Source organism: Carex rostrata, chromosome 5 (genome assembly GCF_964058835.1).
Source record: "Carex rostrata chromosome 5, lpCarRost1.2, whole genome shotgun sequence".
NCBI lineage: Eukaryota > Viridiplantae > Streptophyta > Magnoliopsida > Poales > Cyperaceae > Carex > Carex rostrata.
Genome location: NC_135922.1, coordinates 11578173 through 11599390, shown reverse-complemented (window position 1 = coordinate 11599390; position 21218 = coordinate 11578173). Strand labels below are relative to the sequence as shown.

The 21218-nt window shown below is 35.2% G+C and overlaps 2 protein-coding genes across 8 annotated transcripts; both read left to right on the top strand.

The window, feature by feature from the left end:
• Positions 1 to 7413: 7413 nt before the first annotated feature.
• Positions 7414 to 10906, top strand: LOC144554835 (uncharacterized). 7 transcript variants are annotated; one of them, XM_078303195.1, is made up of 3 exons: positions 7414 to 9919; positions 10235 to 10336; positions 10542 to 10906. In XM_078303195.1, the coding sequence occupies exon 1, from the start codon at positions 7860 to 7862 to the stop codon at positions 9411 to 9413; it is 1554 nt and encodes a 517-aa protein (XP_078159321.1). In that variant the 5' UTR covers positions 7414 to 7859; the 3' UTR covers positions 9414 to 9919; positions 10235 to 10336; positions 10542 to 10906. The 7 variants fall into 7 exon arrangements, with proteins under 7 accessions (XP_078159321.1, XP_078159322.1, XP_078159316.1 ...); XM_078303196.1 differs by having other exon boundaries at positions 10530 to 10906; XM_078303190.1 differs by having other exon boundaries at positions 7414 to 10009.
• A 6005-nt stretch (positions 10907 to 16911) lies between these two features.
• On the top strand, positions 16912 to 20581 carry LOC144554836 (polyol transporter 5-like). The gene is made up of 4 exons (XM_078303197.1): positions 16912 to 17104; positions 17909 to 18160; positions 18483 to 18769; positions 19199 to 20581. The coding sequence occupies exons 1-4, from the start codon at positions 17068 to 17070 to the stop codon at positions 20018 to 20020; spliced, it is 1398 nt and encodes a 465-aa protein (XP_078159323.1). The 5' UTR covers positions 16912 to 17067; the 3' UTR covers positions 20021 to 20581.
• The last annotated feature ends 637 nt before the right edge of the window (positions 20582 to 21218 follow it).

The window sequence follows — 21218 nt, the reverse complement described above, 5'->3', positions numbered from 1 at the left end:
TTGTATTGGTGCTATTGTACTAGATCTGTGCTGAACGTGGGAAATGAGTTTGGATAAGGTTTAATTGGAAAACTTGGGAAATGAGTTCAAATGCTGAAATTGATGATGATATCAACAAAGTTACATGATTAGCGAATTTGATGTTAGTGTTGGAACCTTATTTGAAACCAAATTACCTTTATGCCCCTGCTTATAGCAATTTGACTGTAGGTACTGTTTTCGCTGCAGCTTTTCCAATACTGTGCTTGGAGGCTGTTAGAACTTGAGCCTTATGTTGGATGAGATCAATTCCAAATATTATAAATTAGAATATTTGTACACATTTAAAGCCAGAAATATTATGGTTGCTTTTTAGTGTAAATATGGTGTTCAGATTGAATCATACTTGTTTCTAAAATTTCTGTTTGTTACTGAGTCTAATAATACTGAACATATTATATGATCATTTGGGTGACTGCAATGTGCCATTTCTGTAAGGTGAAATGTGCTGATCAACTACTATTAACTATTTGCATCCATCTCAATTGAGAAATTTCCTCACACTTTCTGACTGCAATGTACGGACCTTGTATTTTGCTAATTTTTTTTTCTTTTATCTGGTCCTGTTTGCTTTCCGTTGTCACCTTGTTACAAGGTTGCATCTCCTTGACATTGAATAAAGTCTATATTGGTTGTTCATGCTCTTTTCTATTTCCTGCTGGGGTTTCATTGAACTTGTATTGGTGGCATTATCCTAGACCAGACTTGTTAAGTTTGCAGGTGGATGCTATGCGTGCAGTGCACATTTGTTTAAGAACAAAAATGGATTTGTAATGCTAAAAAAAATAAAATAAACCCACTTGGTAGTAGTTTTAGGTTGCAAATGATAGTTTTATTTGTGAAGCAAAGTTTTCGGATGGTATCAATGTAGCATGGGATTAAGGATATTAATGTTTAGCATCATGAGTTTTTCCAAGCAGTGTTGTTTCAAACTTTGACATATGTGTAATTATAGTTGCATATTTGTTTTTGAATTCTTTGCTTTTGATTTCACTTGTTGTTCTGTTTAGGTTTTTCATCTGTACCTGTTAATTTTTTTGTACCAACTAGTTCGATTTCTCTGTGACCAGTTAATTGATTAAACAATTAGACACATTTTTATTCCAACCAAATGGTAGTTAAATTTCATGGGGGAGGGGATGAATTATTATTCTATAAATATGATATGTTAGAAAAAAAAAAAATGTTCCAACCGAATGGAATTTTGTCTATTTCATTCTTGCTGAACCTGATTGGAATAGTTGTGTCATTGCATGTGTGTGATATTCAATAAAAAAAATCCAATAGCGTAGAACGAAGATTCAAAATGAAAAGAAAAATAGAATATGATCTATTTGTACCTTTGATTTTGTGATTGTTCAATTCTAAACAAAAATATCATGCTTAAATAAGGATAAGGGTCATGTCCTCAAATACCCGATTTTTTATTAATAGAAAAATAAAAAAATAGAGAAATGTGAGGTAGCACAATTGGCTAGGAAAAAACTTTAGAGTTGTTGTACCCAAAGGTCGAGAGTTTGATTTCCCTCACGACTGCGCAGCTTCTGCAAAGGTTTTCAAAAAAAAAATATTGATAAAAGTAAATGATTCTAACGAAATTCAAAATCTTAAAAAACTATAACATTCACTGGACGTTACAAACTGGTAAGTTATAATTTAATATTTGATATTTGAACGAATGTTACCAAAATAAATAGTTGTTTAAAACCAGAATAATAAATGTAATGAAACATTTAAAAAGAAAGGATGAATAATTATTTTTTTCATTTTCATCTATCAAAAATGTAGTCTGCACAGGAAATTTTTAATATCTCAATAAAGAAGGATCTTATTAAAATACTAAGGGTTATTATTGCATATATCTCCAATAATGACAAAAGAAGATGAGTGCAAAGTCTAATTTTTTCAACCAATTGTCCAAGTCTAGTTTTAATAATACATTAGTTGTTTTTAATATATAGTTATGAAAATAGAGGAGGGTTCAAATGCCTTCATTTTTTGTGTCTCCATCATGTCTTCATTTTTTTAAAAACTTTAATAACTAAAAATTTAAGAACTTAAAAGTCAAAATAAAACCGTTGGATATGATTTACATCATTTTATCTATGCACATGTGAAATATTACGACATTTCAAATTTGTTTTGATTGTCATCAAGAGATTATAAAAAAATATACTAATGTGGATAATTTCTAGACGTTGATTTTTCAACTTATTAATTCACATAAAAATATTTTACTAATTTGATCTTTATTGAACTATTGGACAGGGGCAAAACAAAGAAAGGTGCAGATCCATCTCTGGCTTCCGAAAGATATGGACATGATTCCCATTCAAAGCATGTCTCCCCTGCCTCAACATTTTCTTGAGTTGCACAGTGAGGACATCTCTCCAATGGCACCACTGTTGCTTGCCAATTAAGCTGTTTGATGGGCTTTCTCTATTGCCATGACAATATCCATTCAAAAGTTATTGCTACTTCCTATGTTTCTTTGCTTCTGTAATAATCATGGGATGTTACCATGTTTTCTTTGTTGCTGGCATGTTTGTTAGTGTTCTTTTGTTTTTTATGAGGATATAAGATAAAGTAGCTGAAACATTGATACTGCTCTTTTTGAGTTTAGTATCGGGTTTTTACTGGGTAGCGGGTTTTTTTTTTTAACTCAGTCCTAGTTGTAAACTCTTTCTTTTTAATGGATGGGCGATAGTGCCTTTTTTTCAAAAAAGAAAAGAAAATTCACATAAAAACAAAATTGAAATGTGATAATATTTTATGAGCATATAAATAAAATAACATATATCACATGTAACGGTTTTATTTTTACATTTATAATTTAAATTTTGAGTTATTAAGTTCTTAAAAATAGAGGCATGATGGAGGCACAAAAAATGAAGGCATTTGAACCGTCCTCATGAAAATATGTTTAGTGGCTGTGTTTTTACTTTTTAGAAATATTGAACGGATTGCTTTTAATATATATATATATATATTTTTCTAGATTTGACTAGCTCTTTTAAATATTTTCTAATTTTGTTTAGAACATAACTATCAAGACATGTTCGAAGTCACATGGATAATCATCATTATACTTCCATATTATTACCAAATAAGTTCGGAGATTTATAAATAGGACGCTGATAACAATCCCCGCAGCCTCCACCCCGCATTTATTCCTGCAGATACTGCCAAAAAAAATATGGGGGGACCACTCAATCATTAATGAGCATTTAAAAAACTGCGGGTATTTAACTTGAAGCATCAAAGTATTTATCTTGAATTTGTCAGGTATTAAACCCTCTGTAATGATCTCTATTTATGAAAGAATAAATCAATCCATTAATTGTCCCCGCACAAAATTTCTTTTTTTTTTTGAATCGTCCCCGTACAACTGGGGACCATTAAACATGGAGGGGCTGCTCAATCATTAATGAGCGTTTAAAAAACTGTTAGTATTTAACTTGAAGCATCAAAGTATTTAACTTGAATTTGTCAGGTATTAATACCTATACAATGATATCTATTTATGAAATAATAAATCAATCCATTGTCCCCGCACAAAATTTTTTTTTTTTTGAATCGTCCCCGCACAACTGGAGACCATTAAATAAACAATCCTCTCACCCAATGATAAATACTCTAAGACATAATGATAAATGTTTTATGTTACATGGGTAAATACTTTACATTATATGGATAAATACTTTATGTTACATAGATAAATACTTCTCATGCATACTTGCAACTTTCAGTAAAACATCAATGATAAATACTCTCATGCGTAATGATAAATACTTTATGTTACATGGATAAATACTTTGTATTACATAGATAAATACTTCTCAGATATAATTACAACTTACAGTAAAACATCAGTGATAAATACTCTCAGACATAATGATAAATACTCTATGTTACATGGATAAATACTCTATGTTACAAGGGTAAATACTTCTCAGAAATAATGATAAATATTTTTTTGAACATCAATTAACATATAAGCATTTATTAATGGGGATTGTTATTAGATAACAGTATAATTAATGCGGAGATTGTTTTTAAAGGAATAATTAATGCGGGAATTGTTATTAGTGTCACACCCCGAGACAACCCGCCACGTATTTACACGTAAGGCGTGTGCACATCATATACATTATCAATAATAAATACTCATACAACATTTAAAAGTCAAATAAGTCTTCCAACACTACAATTAATTTGAGTATATAACACACATTCAACATGAGATCAAGACAAACATGGCAAACAAACCGATAATTGTCATGTCAGTCAATGTATCCACTTTCAAAGAGAGAAATAAAGTTTAACTAAAAAGAAAATAAAAAGGTAATTGAGTCATTTGCTCGTTGCCTTCCTGATCCGTATCCCTCCTATTCGTGCTCCATATCGGCCTCATGATTTCCTGGAACCCACATAAAAGTGGAACGGGTGAGAGATCGAACAGTCTCTCAGTACGGGATTTAGTTCCAGTCCCGAAATTTGTCAAATTCACTTATTAACACAAACAAGATATTAAAATTATACCCTTGCATGCGATCTTACTAATGAATATTTAAAACACACACATGCGGGCACACACACACACACACACACACACTTCTTAAGTTATCTTTCAAGTTTTTAACTGCCTCACCAGGGGGACTCAAACCCCACTAGATCTTGGCCGTGCCACTAGACAGGGACTCGAACCACCGCTAGATCTTCTTTGCCTCACCAAGGGGACTCGAACCACCCCAGATATTGGCGTCTCACTAGGGGGACTCGAACCACCACTAGTTCAACTGTCTCACTCAACGGGGACTCGAACTACCGCAAGATATTGACCCGTGACGGGAAGTCCAACCAACGCCACGTTAACGAGGGGTCCAGTCGGACACTAGACCCAATGTATACATTTCAACACGCGTTCAACGCTTATTGGCCCCTTTCCTTTAACTTATCCATTACATTCCATATTTGTCTCATTAATCGCACAAAAGTCATACTCAACACAACACATCCTATGAGTCCGTTGATCAAACGAATAATCCTATCCTAATATTCTCTAAACAAAGTCAAAGGGATCATTCGATTCAACATGTATAATTCATGAATAAATAAATGCAAACAAAACGGTAAGTAACAATTTGACAAGGTCCAGAAAACCCGTACCTGTTGTCGTGTGGCAGTTCACTGTTGTCTCTACGTCTCTTCCTACTTTGACACTTGAATCTAGATCACGAAACATGATTTCTGATTATTATTTATATATGCTTCTCATCTAAACAGGTGAACATTTACTATTTAATAAAGTCACGGACGTACTTATAGACTTTTGGCAACTCAAACCAACTGATGTTAATAGCATAATTATAATCAGTAAGTCATATCCATTATCAAACCCCGATGTTGTAAATGTAATTTAATCAAAGTAATTGAATAATAATATTCCTTATCAAACTTTACATTATGAATCCAATTAAATAATCAATTCAATATTTGCATGAAGAAGATCTATATATATAGGGAGATAGTACGAAAATAGTATTGTTACAGGAGATCAATTCATCAATCAATCTATTCGTCATTATACAGTCACCTAAATAACCAGAAAGATTGAAACTTCTAAAGAAAAGTATTCTTTCTTTGGCTTATTCCGAAGGAATTAAAAATAAATAAAACACAACTATACGAAATATAAATTTTATTTTCATTTTAATAATATAAAATTCTATATATTTCTGAAAATCAAAACCATTCCTAATTTCTACCGATTGCATGATCTAGAGACTTGATCAATTAAATAAATATAAGAAATCTTATTAACAAATAACCTTTCAGAAACTATCAAATCTTCAGAAATCATTATCGACTAACTATATACAAAAATTTATCTAATCTACATACTAAGCCCTAATTGAATATAAAAATCGAAATACCTTACTTTGAACAAGCCGGCTTGGTTTCCTATGGGAGTTATGAAGGAAAAAGGGAATAAATTATATAGAGATATCTTTTCTTTTTCTTACGGAGAGAGAGACCTGCTAAATAGGTTTTAATTCTGCCGACAATTATTTTATAATGGGAGAGGTGCTATTTCGGGGAAGTTATCTACTTTAAATTAGAGTCCTAACTTTTGACAGAATGCAACTCTTGGCCGATATATATAATTGGGTTATACTTGGCTTTTTATAATTTTTAACAATGATATTCACATGGGCTATATAATTTCATAGATTTATATCAAAATTATTTGTTTCTTGTCATGATAGTTTAAGTTGGATGATTTGTTAAATTATTAAATTAAATAATTGAAAGAAGAAAAATGACATAGAAGAATAAATAACTATATACACTATTTATGTTGTACCTTAATTTAATATTTTGATTTACATGGCGTTACATTCTTCCCTCCTTCAAAAAGAATTTTGTCCTCAAAATTCAAATACTAAATTGTAATTACTTTTATTAAAATATAAATAATTGATAAAGTGTTACAATTAGAAGAAGGCATAATTAATGCGGGAGATTGGTATTAAATGACAGTCTAATTTAATACGGAGATAAAAGAAAACTTTTAGCGAAATTAGTGAGGGGATATATGACAGTTAAGGAAGAGAGAGAGAGTGCGAGGAAAATGGGGGATGAGAGTGGGGGATTTCATATAATTATTCTTGTAAATATGCAAGTGTTACTGTGTTAGGAAAAATAAAAAATATTAAAAATATAGCCAAGTATTCATAATGACAATATATTTTTTTAAAAATAATTAGGTTAATGTTGAAAACACAAACAATTAATCATTTTTTTTGAATAATTATATGTTAGAAGAAATTAACTTACAGTTTAAAATGACTGAATATTTGTATATAGAAATAGAAGTAGATATTCAAATGGAGTCTGAATCCCCTCAACTAACTAAAATTTTGAGTTTGGATTCGATCAAACCGATCAGAATTCGGGCAATCTAATCTTAAGTTGAATCCACAGGCCTTTCATATTTGTGTCTGAGAGGAAATAAATCTGCTGTTATTTCGATCCCAGCCATTCAAATCTTTTAATACACAGATCTCAACTAAGTAACGTTTCCACACGCGAATCTCAATGAATGTCAACGGTTAGGATCGAAATAACAGTAGATTTGTTTCCGGGTCTGAGCAATATGATCTATTTAAGATGCACTTTACTCGAACCATTTCGAGTGCGTATCCTCTGAGTTGACCGACATGTCCTGTGTCTATTCGGGGGTAGCTCGGGGGCCCAGTATTATTTGAGCTTCGATATTCGTGCACAACGTATTTGAACGGTTCAGATTTTCCAAAAAGTCACACAAAATATCAGATATCTCAGAGATTGAGAATTGAACCATTTCTTAGACTGAGCTCGAAATTTACTCTCCTTCCAGTGAAAGAAGATAGGATAGCACTCAAAACCCTAGATCAAAAACCTCGATCTATTTTCCTTCACCTCGGATTGAAAAATCGAAAGGTTGCACAGAAGCAAAGACAATTTACCTACCAACTTGATCCAAACCGAGCTCCTTGAGAACACACTGGTCCCAGATTCTCACCCCCTTTCTCTCCCTGTGGATGCTCTCGACCCCATTTTAGTCCAACTAAGAGTTCGTTTTCAATTTTTAGTTTCAGCTTATCAAAGTATTTCCAAATAGCTAATTTCTTGCACTCGTTGATAGGTGATCGTTCCCTCGGATTTCCTTGGTATTCGTTTTTTGCTTTCATATCTTGATTATAAGTTAATCAAAATCAACACAAATCAAGAGTCCAAAAGCATTTTCCGTACTACTGACTGAGTAATCCTGGGCAATGGGGACCCGCCAATTAGAATCGTTTGTAAGAGAGCGTTGTAGATCGGGCACCCTTACTGTCCCTGAAGCACGTTGCCTATTTGACCGCCTTCTGGCCACCAGCAGCCCGACGCCATCCATCTATCCCTTCAACCATCTCTTCACAGCGCTGGTCCGCATGAACAATTTAAATAACAATTACCCGACTATATTTTCTCTCTTTAACCGATTGACCAAAAATAAACATATCTCACCCGACGTCTGCACGTATGGCATCCTGATAAACTGCTGTACCCGAGTGGATCGGGTCGGATTAGCTTTTGTTTTACTTGGACAATTTCTTAAGGTTGGACCGGGGGTTTGTTCGGATGTCTTCAATCCATTACTAAAGGGTCTTTGTAAACATAATAGGATCCATGAAGCTGCAGCCATAGTGCTTGATAAAATGCCTATGTTGGGCTGCGCACCTGATCTCTTCTCCTATAATACTCTTATTAATGGGCTTTGTAAGATGGGACAAATTGACAAGGCAAAGGAACTCCTGGATTACATGGTTTCTATAGAGCTTCAACCTAATGTCGTGACCTATACCACTCTCATAGATGGGCTTTGCAAGAAAGGGCTGCTAGACAAGGCAAAGCAGATGGTGCAGTGCATGATTTCCGAAGGCCTTGAACCGAATGTTGTAACTTACAGTCTTCTCATGGATGCACTGTGCAAGAATGGAGCAATTGAGCAAGCAGAGGAACTCCTAGATTTCATGGTTTCTAAAGGACTTCGACCTAATGTCGTGACCTATAGCACTCTCATAGATGGGCTATGCAAGCAAGGGCTGCTAGACAAGGCAACACAGATGCTGCAGTGCATGATTTCCAAAGGCCTTGAACCGAATATTGTGACTTATAATGCTCTCATGGATATGCTATGCAAGAAAGGAGAAATTGAAAATGCAGAAAAACTCCTCGATTTCATGGTTTCTAAAGGAGTTCAACCTGATATTGTGAGCTATAACATTCTCATTGATGGGTTTCACAAGAAAGGTCTACTAGACAAGGCAAACCAGATGGTGCAGTGCATGATTTCCAAAGGCCTTGAACCAGATGTTGTGACTTTCAATGCTCTCATGAATATGCTATGCAAGAAAGGAGAAATTGAGAAGGCAGAGGAACTCCTTGATATCATGGTTTCTAAAGGACATCGACCTGATGTCGTGACCTATAACACTCTCATGGATGGCCTTTGCAAGAAAGGGCTGCTAGACAAGGCAAAGCAGATGGTGCAGTGCATGATTTCCAAAGGCCTTGAACCAGATGTTGTGACTTACAGTGCTGTCATGGATATGCTATGCAAGAAAGGAGAAATTGAGAAGGCAGAGGAACTCCTGGATTACATGGTTTCTAAAGGGCTTCAACCTAATGTCGTGACCTATAACACTCTCATAGATGGACTTTGCAAGAAAGGGCTGCTAGACAAGGCAAAGCAGATGGTGCAGTGCATGATTTCCAAAGGCCTTGAACCAAATGTTGTAACTTACAATGCTCTCGGTTGCACTGTGCAAACAAAGAGAAATTGACATGGCAGAATAACTCCTGCATCGCATGGCTTTGGAAATCTCAACCATAGCAAAGGGAGCACAGTCAGAAAAGAAGCATATAACCTGGAGGTTCCATTTTATGTATAAATGGTCACCTCCATTATTCTTGCTTTTTGAATTGTTTTCTCTATTTTCTTCTTTCTTTTCATTTTCTTTTTTTATTCCCTCATTTTCCTTCTATATATTTTTTATAGGGATTAAAGTATTTTATTTATCAATTTTTTCAAAAAAATTATTACATAACAAGCTTCTGCCAAAAAGAAAACCGATTTTTCGATCCGATCTAAACGATTCAGAATAATTCACCTGATTCTGGTTCCATGGTCAAGTGACCAATTTCGATTCGGATTTTTTCTTCTATGGTACCAAGTCCGTAAAGATTTTTGCCTACTTCTGACAAAAATCTTGGCTACGCCACTCCCTGGGAGTGGAATTGTTGGCTATCCAATTTGAATTGTCACTGTGGGCCTTGAAGCATTTGCATGGTCAGTCTACAAATTTTGATTCCCACAAGCAACTATTTCTCTCTTCAAGTCAAACCAGGGCAAATTGCAAGTCAAACTTACTGTTAAAAAGTAAGCATTAGCAATTGTTCACTAAATCAGTCAGAGTTAAATTATTGTTTGCTTTTGGGAAATTTACACTAAATACATGGGTTAGTAGTCAGATACTGATAAAGTTCTGTTATTTTTTTCTGTAATATTCCATTCTTAAATAAGTGATGCTCAGAATTAGCAATATATCGGATAATTCTAAAAGCCTTTTCTATGTAATAACCATTGTGTCTATTGAATGCGCAGTTTGTAGAAGCCCCTTCGAGCTAAGAGGTCCTATCATTATCCTAACTTTCTCAAAAGTTAGTGCTGGTCGCTACCTCAATACCTCCCCCTCTATTAATTGAGGTGGCTATTTCCTTTGTTACCTTTGTCCATTACAAATAAATATTAAACTATGATTGAGACGTTAACTGATAATTAATTCTCAAATTCATGAGAATTTTAGGAGCACAGATAAATTTTCTAGTCAAAAGCTGACTGTCGGACAATCATGCAAATATAAACATTTTTTATGAAGCGTTCTTTACTAAGTGATTAGTTAATTATGCAGATCATCTCAGCCATCCGCTTCATCCCCCGAAAATGATAAAAACATGCTTCTGTGGGCCTCCGGGCACATGTAGAAATCCTGCATGATTTTTTTCTTATTGTACAAATATCTGCTAGACCAAAGCATGGAAGGCAAGGCAGAGGACGTGAGACCCGCTAGATATGTTGTGGCATTCTCTCACACAGTTCCAAATTTGGCTGTTGCTTGGAACATCTGAAAGTTTAAAATAGGAACATGGTACCTTGATTAAAATTTTGTTGTTGCTTCATATAAAAAAAACATAGCTATGTGATGATTTGTGATGGCTTCTTTTCATCAGCAGAGATTAATTCTCTATATTCATTTAAAATTTGTTTCAAGTTCAACTCTTGAGCCTAAGCTCTTTCTTGCACCATTATGATTACTTCTCTATATAACTATATTTGCAACTTTTTATCTTTCAATTTGATACGTGTATAGTATCATTTGTTAATATTTTATACTCAAACAATAGGACATTGTCAAGACATTGGGATCTCACAGTGCACAATTATTTTTAAATCCTCTGTACTTTATGTTGCTCGGACGCTTCAGATTAAAAAAAAAAGAGGCGAGAATTTACTGAGTCGCCCCTGGATTTTGTACTTAATGTTCCAATTTGAAACAAAAATATGATGGTGTCTTCACTTCCTTATAATGTTGTTGACATTTTTCCTTTTTATATTCTTTATAGTTATTCCACGACAGAGGATTTGGAGAGATTATATGTATTGCCTGGTGTTCTAGACTTTTAGCACAATTTTCCCCCAAGGGAACCACAAGTTCCTTTTACCTTTCTCTCATGGCGGTTTTTTGAGAAAAACATAAGGATCATCTCCTTATTTGATTTTATTGATACTGGAAAACAAAGTTCAGGTTTTGAACTAAAACATGTTACAAAAGACTTAATTTTGCTCAATTAGTTTTGAACTAATTTTTTCCTTTTATCCGATTCTGTTTTATTTCCTTTGTCACCTTATTACAAGGTTGCATTTCATTTACAATGCTAAAAATCTAATTTGCTTGTTCATGTTCTTTATATTTCCTCTTCGGGTTTCGTAGAACTTGTATTGGTGTTGTAATGCTAGATCAGACTTACTAAGGCACTTTAATCCAAATTACCATTTTGCCCCTGCAGACTGGTAACAATTAGAGTACAAGTACTCTCTTTTCCCTGTATGAGATCAAGTCCAAATATTATAAAATTAGAATATTTGTACACATTTAAAGTAAAAAAATATTTCGGATTCTTTTTGTGTAGAAATGATGTTGGGATTCAATCATACTGTTTGTGTAGAAATGATGTTCGCATTGAATCATACTTGTTTCTAAAGTTTTTGTCTGTTCGTTATGATCAAACAGTCAAACTGAGCCTATTCATTGAACATATGATACAATCATATTGGGTTAATGCAATGTGCCATTTCTGTAAGGTGAATTGGTGAAATGCGCTAATCATCTTCCAAAAATTTAAACATTACCAAATTCAAAATATACAAAATTCCATAGCAACTGCATGTTGTATATATCAAATCTGTAACGACAGGTGATTAGCAGACGCAACTACAGATGGTGGACAAGAATTGAGCAGATGCAATAACAAGTTGCGGCCACCAATTAGTGGCTTCAACGACAGGTTGTGGTTATGTATTTATCATAGTCTCATCGACAGGTTGTGCCCACGTATTTATTATGACCTCAACGACAAGTTGCGGCCATGTTGGACTTTTTTTTTAAGCACACGGATGCAAATACAATTTGTTTTGGATTTGTCTTACAAGTCGGGATACGGAATGCGTATCCTCTACATTAACTCAAAAATGAATCTTTTGAGTTAATGAATCTCAATCGTCTGATTTTAAACCGAGTCAATTCGATCCTGCTTATATATAGGAGGCCCTTCAATATTAGTGCAGATCTATTATGCACGAATCTTAAAACATATTGGATGGTCAAGATTCATCAACTCAAAAGATTCCCTTTTAAGTTAATGCAGAGGATACGAATTCCTGGGTACGAAAGGTGGTGAAATGTTCTTGTATTGCACGTGTGATTTTCCTTCATTTTTTTCTTCAGATTTGTCGTAATACTTTTCTTTAGACAATGTATTTTATGTGAACTGGACTAAGTAGCGTTCTGAGAGGCGCACAAAAATGCAATTTAAAAACGGGTTATAGTCGCATATATAGAAACAGACGTCAACAGAGAGAAGAAAAGGCGCGCAACCCGGTCTGTTAGTGACATACTGGCCAATTCACTCTTTTTGTTCAAAACTTTTATAGCTGCTCACTAAAAAAATTATGTAGCCAATGACGAATAGAGGACTCTTTTCATCTGATCTAAGAATAAGCATTTTTTTTGTTTTTTTTCCCTTGTCCACGAATGAAAATGGAAAGTCAAAATTATTTTTAAGAAAAACAAATACCATTTATAACTTTATGTAGGCGTAAAGCGTGGCAGCATTGTATATATTATGAAGTCTGTGTCAGATAAACAAGGACCCAATTTTATTCGTATTTTTTATATTGAAAGAAGTAAAAATATTCATGGAAAAATATATATAGCACTCACTAACAAAATCTGATAATTTCCTGTTTAGCATAAAATGACAAAATATTGTTTTTGACAGCTAAAATGTAAACATTTATTAGTTCCATGTAGAGCCCATTTCTTTTCTTTTAAAAAGAAAATTCCCGTCATAAAATGTGAAATCACAAAACTATCATTCAGAGTTTATAAAAGATGATTAATTAAATAAATCTTTTTATACCATTGTTTTATTGTAAATGTGTATTCCCCTACAAAAGAAGCATCATTATATAAATTTATATGAGAGATACATGCGGTGCCGAACGAATATTTGTACTGATGCCCGAGCCCAATTTTGGCAAAGGAAAACAGCCCAATAATATTTCCAATGGAATGACAAATAATTGGGCCAAAGCCCAAATAATACTACGGTCTGGAACTCTAGGTTGACCCTAGCCGCTCAAGGCTTGTTCCACTGCCTATACTATCAGAATTCCCATTCCTTTCCTTTCCATTTACATTCCTCTCCTTCAATCTCAGCAAGCAAGATGTTATAGAGAGCGCGATAAGTTAGTTTGGGTCAATCGGTTAAAGAGTGAAAAGACAGTCGGGTTCCATGACAATCTCAGAAGCACTTGGTCTGTTCTACCGCTTGATCATCACCAAGGACTCAGCGCTGACCATCGATCTATGCCTTTAACCTTCTCTTCACAGCACCGGTTCGCATGAACAACTTAACTAATCATTACACGACTGTCTTTTCCCTCTTTAACCCATTGGCCCAAACTAAACAGATATCACCAATGTCTACACGTATAATATCTTGATTGACTGTTATTTATACCCGACTAAATCAGGTCAGATTGACTTTTGTTTTACTTGGACGGTTTCTTAAGGACGGACCGAGGACTGAACCTGGTGTCTTCAATCCATTACTGAAGGTCTTTGTAAGGGTAATAGGATCCATGAAGTTGCAGCCATAGTGCTCGACAAAGTTGGGTTGCACACCCAATCTCGTCTCCTAACGCTCTTATGAATGGGCTGTGTAAGGCGGAGCAAATTGACAAGGCAGAGAAATTCCTGGATTACTCATCAGAGTCTTTTGGTACAACCGTACAAGTGCCTTTGCAAACCTTGAGATGGTGAAGTCAGTTAAGTCAATTATAATGTTGCTCATGATTGCCATGGAGATGAGTTTGTCCCTATATACAGTGATGTCATTTCTTTTCTGATCTAATTTTTGTTTAATGCTTAGATTCAGTTTATACTTTATAGTAATGAAGTGTTTGGTATACTTTGCAGAAGTCACTTATAAGTAGTTTATACATTTGTCAAATATAAAGATCAGGTACCAAACTGCAATATATAATTATAATAAGTGCAAATAAGCTTTGTAGTCCTGATTTAGACTGTGTTTCACCTTTATGATGCGCGAAAAGATCTTCGAGCCTCACACGTGGCTTTTTCAGTGGTTGCTTGTTCTTCAAAAGATACATCTCTACAACAAAGGTAGTATTGTTGTGCTTTTCTAGTGAATATTATTCTTACATTTGAATACCATTCAAACTTTAATTGCTGGTCCAATGTTAAAGGCTTCATATTATTTTAATTTGAAGAATATCGTTAATTTTCATGCTTCTCCCCATCTCAATATGACATTGAAGGTGTAAGCACTATTTCAATTTTCTTTTGGTTAATTGATTGTGAATTTACAAAGTACATGCAATTATGAAAGTTGCTGCTTTATCCCAAAGAATGTGGCATATTAAGTTTTTCATCAGCAGGATACCTCTAATATATTTTCTTTTATTATGTTTGTAGGTGAATGCTATGCATGCAGTGCAGATTTGTTTAAGAACAAAATAGTGAGAAGCGAGAGGAGAATTGGGGATAACTGAGTCCAATTTTGACTCACTCCAGGGAATAGAAGGAGGGAGAAGAGATCGGGGCAGTTGGGTCAGGGCGGCGGGCAGAAATTCAGGACCTGCTATCTAAAATTACCGACAACCGTTGAAACGTCCAAACACTGTGAAGTGGGCCTGGAATTGTCAGGACTGGAGAGAACCGGAGATGAAGGAAACGAAGATGAAGAGGCGCAGTTTGGTGAAGAAGCCGTTATAACAGCTCAGCAGGCTGTCTGACGCATAAGCTGATGTGGCAAGTGGAGAATTAATAGGACCACAGAAGTAACCAAATTAGATGTTTGTTGGGAGATTATCTCCTTTATATATAGAATCCATGTATTAGGTCACTTTTATGAATTCTGCTATCAACTCTTGAGATTTATCTCTTCTCTCTCGGCTTCGCCGCAGATTGTATCTTTACCAGTTTCGATAAATTGTTCGATTTTGCTTGTTCAAATCATGTTTTGCTCTTTTGAGTGATCTAATTGAGAGTGAGAACACGACAAAAATGGATTGCAATAGTTAAAAAAAATATATATTAGAACCCAGTTGGGTGGTAGTTTTAGGTTGCAAATTCTAGTTTTATTTCTGATGCAATTTTTTTGGGGGTATCACTTGGCTTTGTATTAAACATCCATTTGTAAGATAAAGTATGGGATTAAGGATATTGATGTGTTGCATCACGAGTTTTTCCAAGCAGTGCTGTTTAAAACTTTGACGTACGTACTTGTTAATCATAGTTGTATATTTGTTTTTGAATTATTTGCTTTTGCTTTCACTTGTTGTTCTGTTTAGTTTTTCCATCTATATTTTTCCATTGATGTTTCAGGCTTTGTTGACAACAATCAGACTCATCTTTCGTCCAACCAATTGGTAGTTAAATTCCATGGAGGAGGGATGAATTATTATTCTATAGAGATGATATGTTATATAATAAATAAATAAATAAATGAATACTTAGTTTGTTCCACGTCACGCATCCGGTTCTCTTTGGTTTTGCGCTTGTGGTCTCCGTCAATGTCGCTTTCAAGAGATATTGCGGTCTCCAAGGTTGTTATTGGTCCCAATGTAGTGGTCCCTCCCCAAGGCAGGTAGATAGTGGTCCTGAGATAGGTAGTGGTCCCCAACACATGTTTGTGTGTATTTTATGAATACTTTGTAACATAAATAATCGGACTTTGTTGCATACTTGATATTTTAAGGATGAACAAATTTTACAAAAAAAATAGAATTTGCCACTTGTGCTGTCAGTTACTCATCTAGTTGCGGTCCTCATGATAGTTAGTGGTTCCATATGGTGGTAGTTAGACAGGTATAGGGAATTTGTGACCGGGAACAACTAGGTGCTCCTATGCTATAATGGAACCCGTGCAACTGAAAAACAAAAAAAACTGACTGTCAGTCACCTACTCCGGCCCTCCGGGTAGTTTACCTGCTGCAGCCTTTTTATTTCTTTCCCTTTTTGTCAATATCTATGTAGAATATTTCTAATTAACAATTTACCTTTTTAGCATTTGTCAGTAAAAACCCATTCTTTTAGTAATTTTAGTATTCTTCCTAAAATTTGAGCTCCATTATTTCAGTTTGACGCATATCTTTCTTAGAAAAAAATAATATATTCATTCCGCACCTTTAATATGAACATAATTAGTCTTTCTTGTTAAAAAAGAATAGATGGCAAAAAATTACTATGAACATAAATTGTGGATGTGGAAGAGGATCACTAAGCTTTCCTGCTTTATGAAAAGCGATACCAAAAAATGAAAAGAAAAAGGCAGAGAATATATTCTCTAATTTGTAATATCAGATATAATAAATAGTACATCGCTGAATCATCAGACCTCTAAATTCTAATGAACGCAAGTTGGAGGGAAGATTCCACGAGTATCATAATAACTCATTGAAGCTTCTAATACGCAAAACAATTTTGGAGCCTTTCATTAATAAAATTAGTTCAGTTCTCTAAAGGAGATGGAGAAATCAGAAGAAAGCACCTCAGAGACAACACTGAGCCACCCCTTTTATCATCAAAGTTCAAGAAGCCTCCGAATAACAAATATGCTTTTGCGTCTGCTATGATAGCATCTATTGCTTCACTTCTTGCTGGATACAGTAAGAAAAATCTCTAAGAAATCTATTTCATCATTCCCTTTGATAAGAAATAAGAACAAACTAAAACATGTACAAAAAGAAGCATTACCCCCTGTTAAAAATAACAATGAAAGTCCCTGAGCCAAATTTAAGTAGCCATATTTTCATACCCTTCCCTGAAATAGGGAGCACATAACAATACTGGAGGTTTTTTTCTTAGGATCTGATATTGTCTGGGACTGATTTAGAGTCAGACTCTGTGATATTGTTTGCTAAGCTTTTATTACTGAAAGCTGGTGTCACTGACTACTTGTTTCAAAATAAATAAATAAACAAGTTGCCGTATCATCCCTTTGCAAAAAAAAAAAAAAAAGTTCCTTTGGGCGTTAGTGGTTCACGTACCAGTTGCTGATGTTAACTGCATCTTCACTTTCACCCTACTTTGGCCAAAGGCAAATTGATTGGTAGTGCTAATTTAGCTACATCGAAAAAAAAAAGATGTCAATCTTTTTTGGTAAAAAATGAGGGTTGTTTTTTCCAAAATACCAGTGTCTATTTTTTTCGACACTGATAAAATTGTAATTTGCTTGAGTGGTTCTTGATAAATTAAATTAGAAGTAAGCTCCTCAGTAACACCTGTGATAAATTCTTACCAAATAATTTAGTTCTACATAAATGGTTTGGTTATTGAGTGAGCAGAATCAGTAGGAAATTAACAAATTATCCACAGTGGAACACGAGAGAAAAAGCAGGCTCAAGCATAAGGGTTCAAATTACTGTAGTTATTTGCTTAATTCTATGTATGTTTAATGATTTTATGTGCAGACATAGGTGTTATGAGTGGTGCGCTAATATTTATACAAGATGACCTTGAGATTACTGACGTGCAAATCGAGATTTTAGCAGGGATTGTCCACCTCTACTCCCTTGCCGGCTCCCTCACTGCCGGCTGGACCTCAGACTACATCGGCCGCCGCAACACTCTCTTGCTAACCTCTGTCATATATTTTGTGGGCCCTCTCATAACATGTGCTGCAAATAACTATTTCTGGATCATGGTTGGGCGATTTGTTACAGGTATTTTGGTGTCACCAATTTTGTGAAAAGTAGAAGTAATAACATATGATCCTCAAAACTTGAAGCAGTTATTAAATTATAATGGTTTGGCTGTCTCCTACTGTTCCTGGTATAGTCTGTGCACACATTGTGAGGCTGAGCCATAACAAGTGTGCAATTTAGTCCTACAAGGTCAATTTAGTCATTTTTTGCTAAACTAAAATTGGATTTGACAGTTTTGTTAAACTTATTTTTGTCAAATCAGAAAGAATGTTTGGCCATATTTAAATTACCATTGAACAAGGTTCTTAATTATCTTGCAATATTTGGTGATTTCTTTCAGGGATTGCCATCGGATACATGGTTGTAGCACGAGTTTATGTAGCAGAGGTCTCACCCGCAGCGACACGTGGCTTTCTCACAGCACTACCAGAGGTGGCAGTCAATGCTGGTCTCCTCCTTGGATATGTCTCCAATTTTGCATTTGCCTATCTCTCGGTACAGTTCAGCTGGCGCCTAATGTTTGCATTGGGATCAGTACCAGCAATACTTCTTGGTTTTGGTACTTTTGCCATGCCGGAGTCTCCTCGTTGGCTCGTCATGAAAGGACAACTTGGGAAAGCTCGAGAGGTAATGCTACGCACATAACAACCACTTACTTGCATAACCATTATTACTTTTTGGGTTAAATCGACTTTTAAGTTGGGTCCCACGTATGTGCTGGGGACAAAGCCTTGTAGTATCTTTTGTTTCTTTTTCTTTTACAATTTAAGTTGAAGAGAAAGACATCAGTCTTTCAATAAATCAGTCAATTGCCCCTTTATATGTGCCTTCAACAAAGATCTATTGTTGCTAGGATAAATGCATCTGACATTATGTATTAATATAATAGAAAATTATTATGTATTTTAATTATACTACAAGTTTGGACTTCGAAATGTTACATATTAATTTCCATATGTGTGTCATAATATACAGAATATACTTGTATCTGTATTCATAAATTCAATATGCTCTTTTATCTATCATTAAAATTTGGACTCAACTTGGAAAACACAGGTACTGACACAAATATCAGGCTCACAAGAGGAGGCTGAAGCACAACTAATAGAGATAAAAGAAAAGGCTGGGATACCGAGAGAAAACACAGATGAATTTGTTCCGACACAGAAATACCACCATGCTAAAAATATATGGAGAGAAATAATTATTGCACCAACCCCTGCTGTCCGCCGAATCATAATCACTGTCCTGGCATTGCAGTTCTTAGAACAAGCATCTGGTATTGACACAGTGGTTTTGTATAGCCCGCGAATATTCGAAAAAGCTGGCATGAGATCTAACACATACTTGTTAGGTACAACAATGGTAGTTGGATTAACAAAAACAGCACTAATATCTGTTCCCATGTTTCTCTCTGACCGAGTCGGCCGGAGACCATTGCTTCTCTCAAGCACAGCTGGCATGGCAGCTTCACTAGTTATGCTTGGTTCAGGGTTGCATATGGTGGGTGATTTTGTAACAGCTCCTACATGGATAGTTGTAGTTTGTATCATGGCAGTCTTAAGCTATGTCGGGTGTTTCTCGGCAGGATTGGGGCCTGTTACCATGGCCTATAGTTCTGAGACAATTCCTCTGAAATTAAGGGCACAAGGGATGGGATTAGCAATAGCCGTAAATAGGGTTGTTTGTGGTGTAGTTGCCATGTCTTTTATATCGATGTGCAATGTCATTTCCATTGCCTGGACCTTTTATATCTATGCCATGATCGTCAGTTTTGCATTTGTTTTCGTTTACTTTTGTTTGCCGGAGACGAGAGGAAGGAATTTGGAGGACATTGAGGTGTTATTTGGCAAAAAAGAGGACGAGAGAGAAGGATGATCAAATGATTGAAGAATTTTACATTTCGGTATAAAAAGAGAAGAAAGATGAGCTTAATTTAAAAAAAAAATGGGCAAATTTAAGTTCATTCTTGGTTGATTTTATGCTTTTTGAAGTATGAACTACTTTAGAAGATCTAACATTGCCAAATCTTTCTACTGATTTGCATTGTGATACTGATCTTATCTTGTTGTCCAGTCTAAGTTTCGTTTTTGTGTTCTTTTAGACTTCTTTGCGGATCGGGTTGAGGTTCATGGGGTTTATTCTGTCAAACTCTGGTTATAAATGACAGGTTACTCGAGTTTAGTTTAGCTTTTGCCGATTTTTTTTTTTTTTTATTGGTTAAAATTAGTGCCAAAAGTGTACAAGTACATACCCATCTGTGCTACACCCGAAATTTTTAAATATACCATTTTAAGAAAATAAATAAACCAAAACACCATCGGTGGCTGGATTTAATAAAAATAGCATGGCCGCTTTGGCGCGAAGCGGGTACCCTGAACGTGGCCGCTATGGTGGGAATCGGCCACTATATTGGGCCGGCTTTAGGCCCAGCGGGGTGGCCGCTTTGGGGGGTAGCGGCCAGGGCCGCTTCCTGAGGTAGAGGGCACCCTGATAAAATATATATATATACAGAGTTGTATTATTGAGGAGAGAGATATTCATTTGACGCACAGAGGTCATATGCCACTAGTGCCGCTTCAGCTGTAAGTATTTTATTTTCTTTCTTATAAAAAAAAAATTAGTATTTATAATTAATTTAATTAATTTTTAATTTTAGGTTTTCTTATACTCATACCAAATGACTTTTATGGTATCTATTTACACTGGTGGTGAGATTTTAATAGGCCCTAATGGGGTTTATTACAGTATCGGGCCTGTTTCTGTGATACCTGTAATCTCGGGTACTGATTTGTTGGTTCTGAAATTGATTATTTCTCAGAACCTCGGATTGAATCAGGATCGATATGACCTTGATATTCAGGCCAAAATTAGCATGCCCACTGGTTCAGGCCAAACTTGGTTCCAACTTTTTCCTGTTCAGAATGATGGAGTCTGGCAGGTACTGTACAACCAGACAATTAGTTTTTCTGGGGGTGGATACAAGATAATTGAACTCTTTGTGGAGATTAACCGAGTCCAGCGTCCTAACCCCCTTGCAAGGTTAATCCGGGGTGCTATTCGGGCTAATGCCTCA

Excerpts from the sequence above, each read along its gene's own strand:
- LOC144554836 (XM_078303197.1), top strand. The coding sequence starts at position 17,068 with ATGATAGCATCTATTGCTTCACTTCTTGCTGGATACA. Across the intron at positions 18,161-18,482 it reads GGTTGGGCGATTTGTTACAG|GGATTGCCATCGGATACATG; the intron begins GTATTTTGGTGT and ends GATTTCTTTCAG. Across the intron at positions 18,770-19,198 it reads AACTTGGGAAAGCTCGAGAG|GTACTGACACAAATATCAGG; the intron begins GTAATGCTACGC and ends TGGAAAACACAG.
- LOC144554835 (XM_078303195.1), top strand. The coding sequence starts at position 7,860 with ATGGGGACCCGCCAATTAGAATCGTTTGTAAGAGAGCGTTGTAGATCG.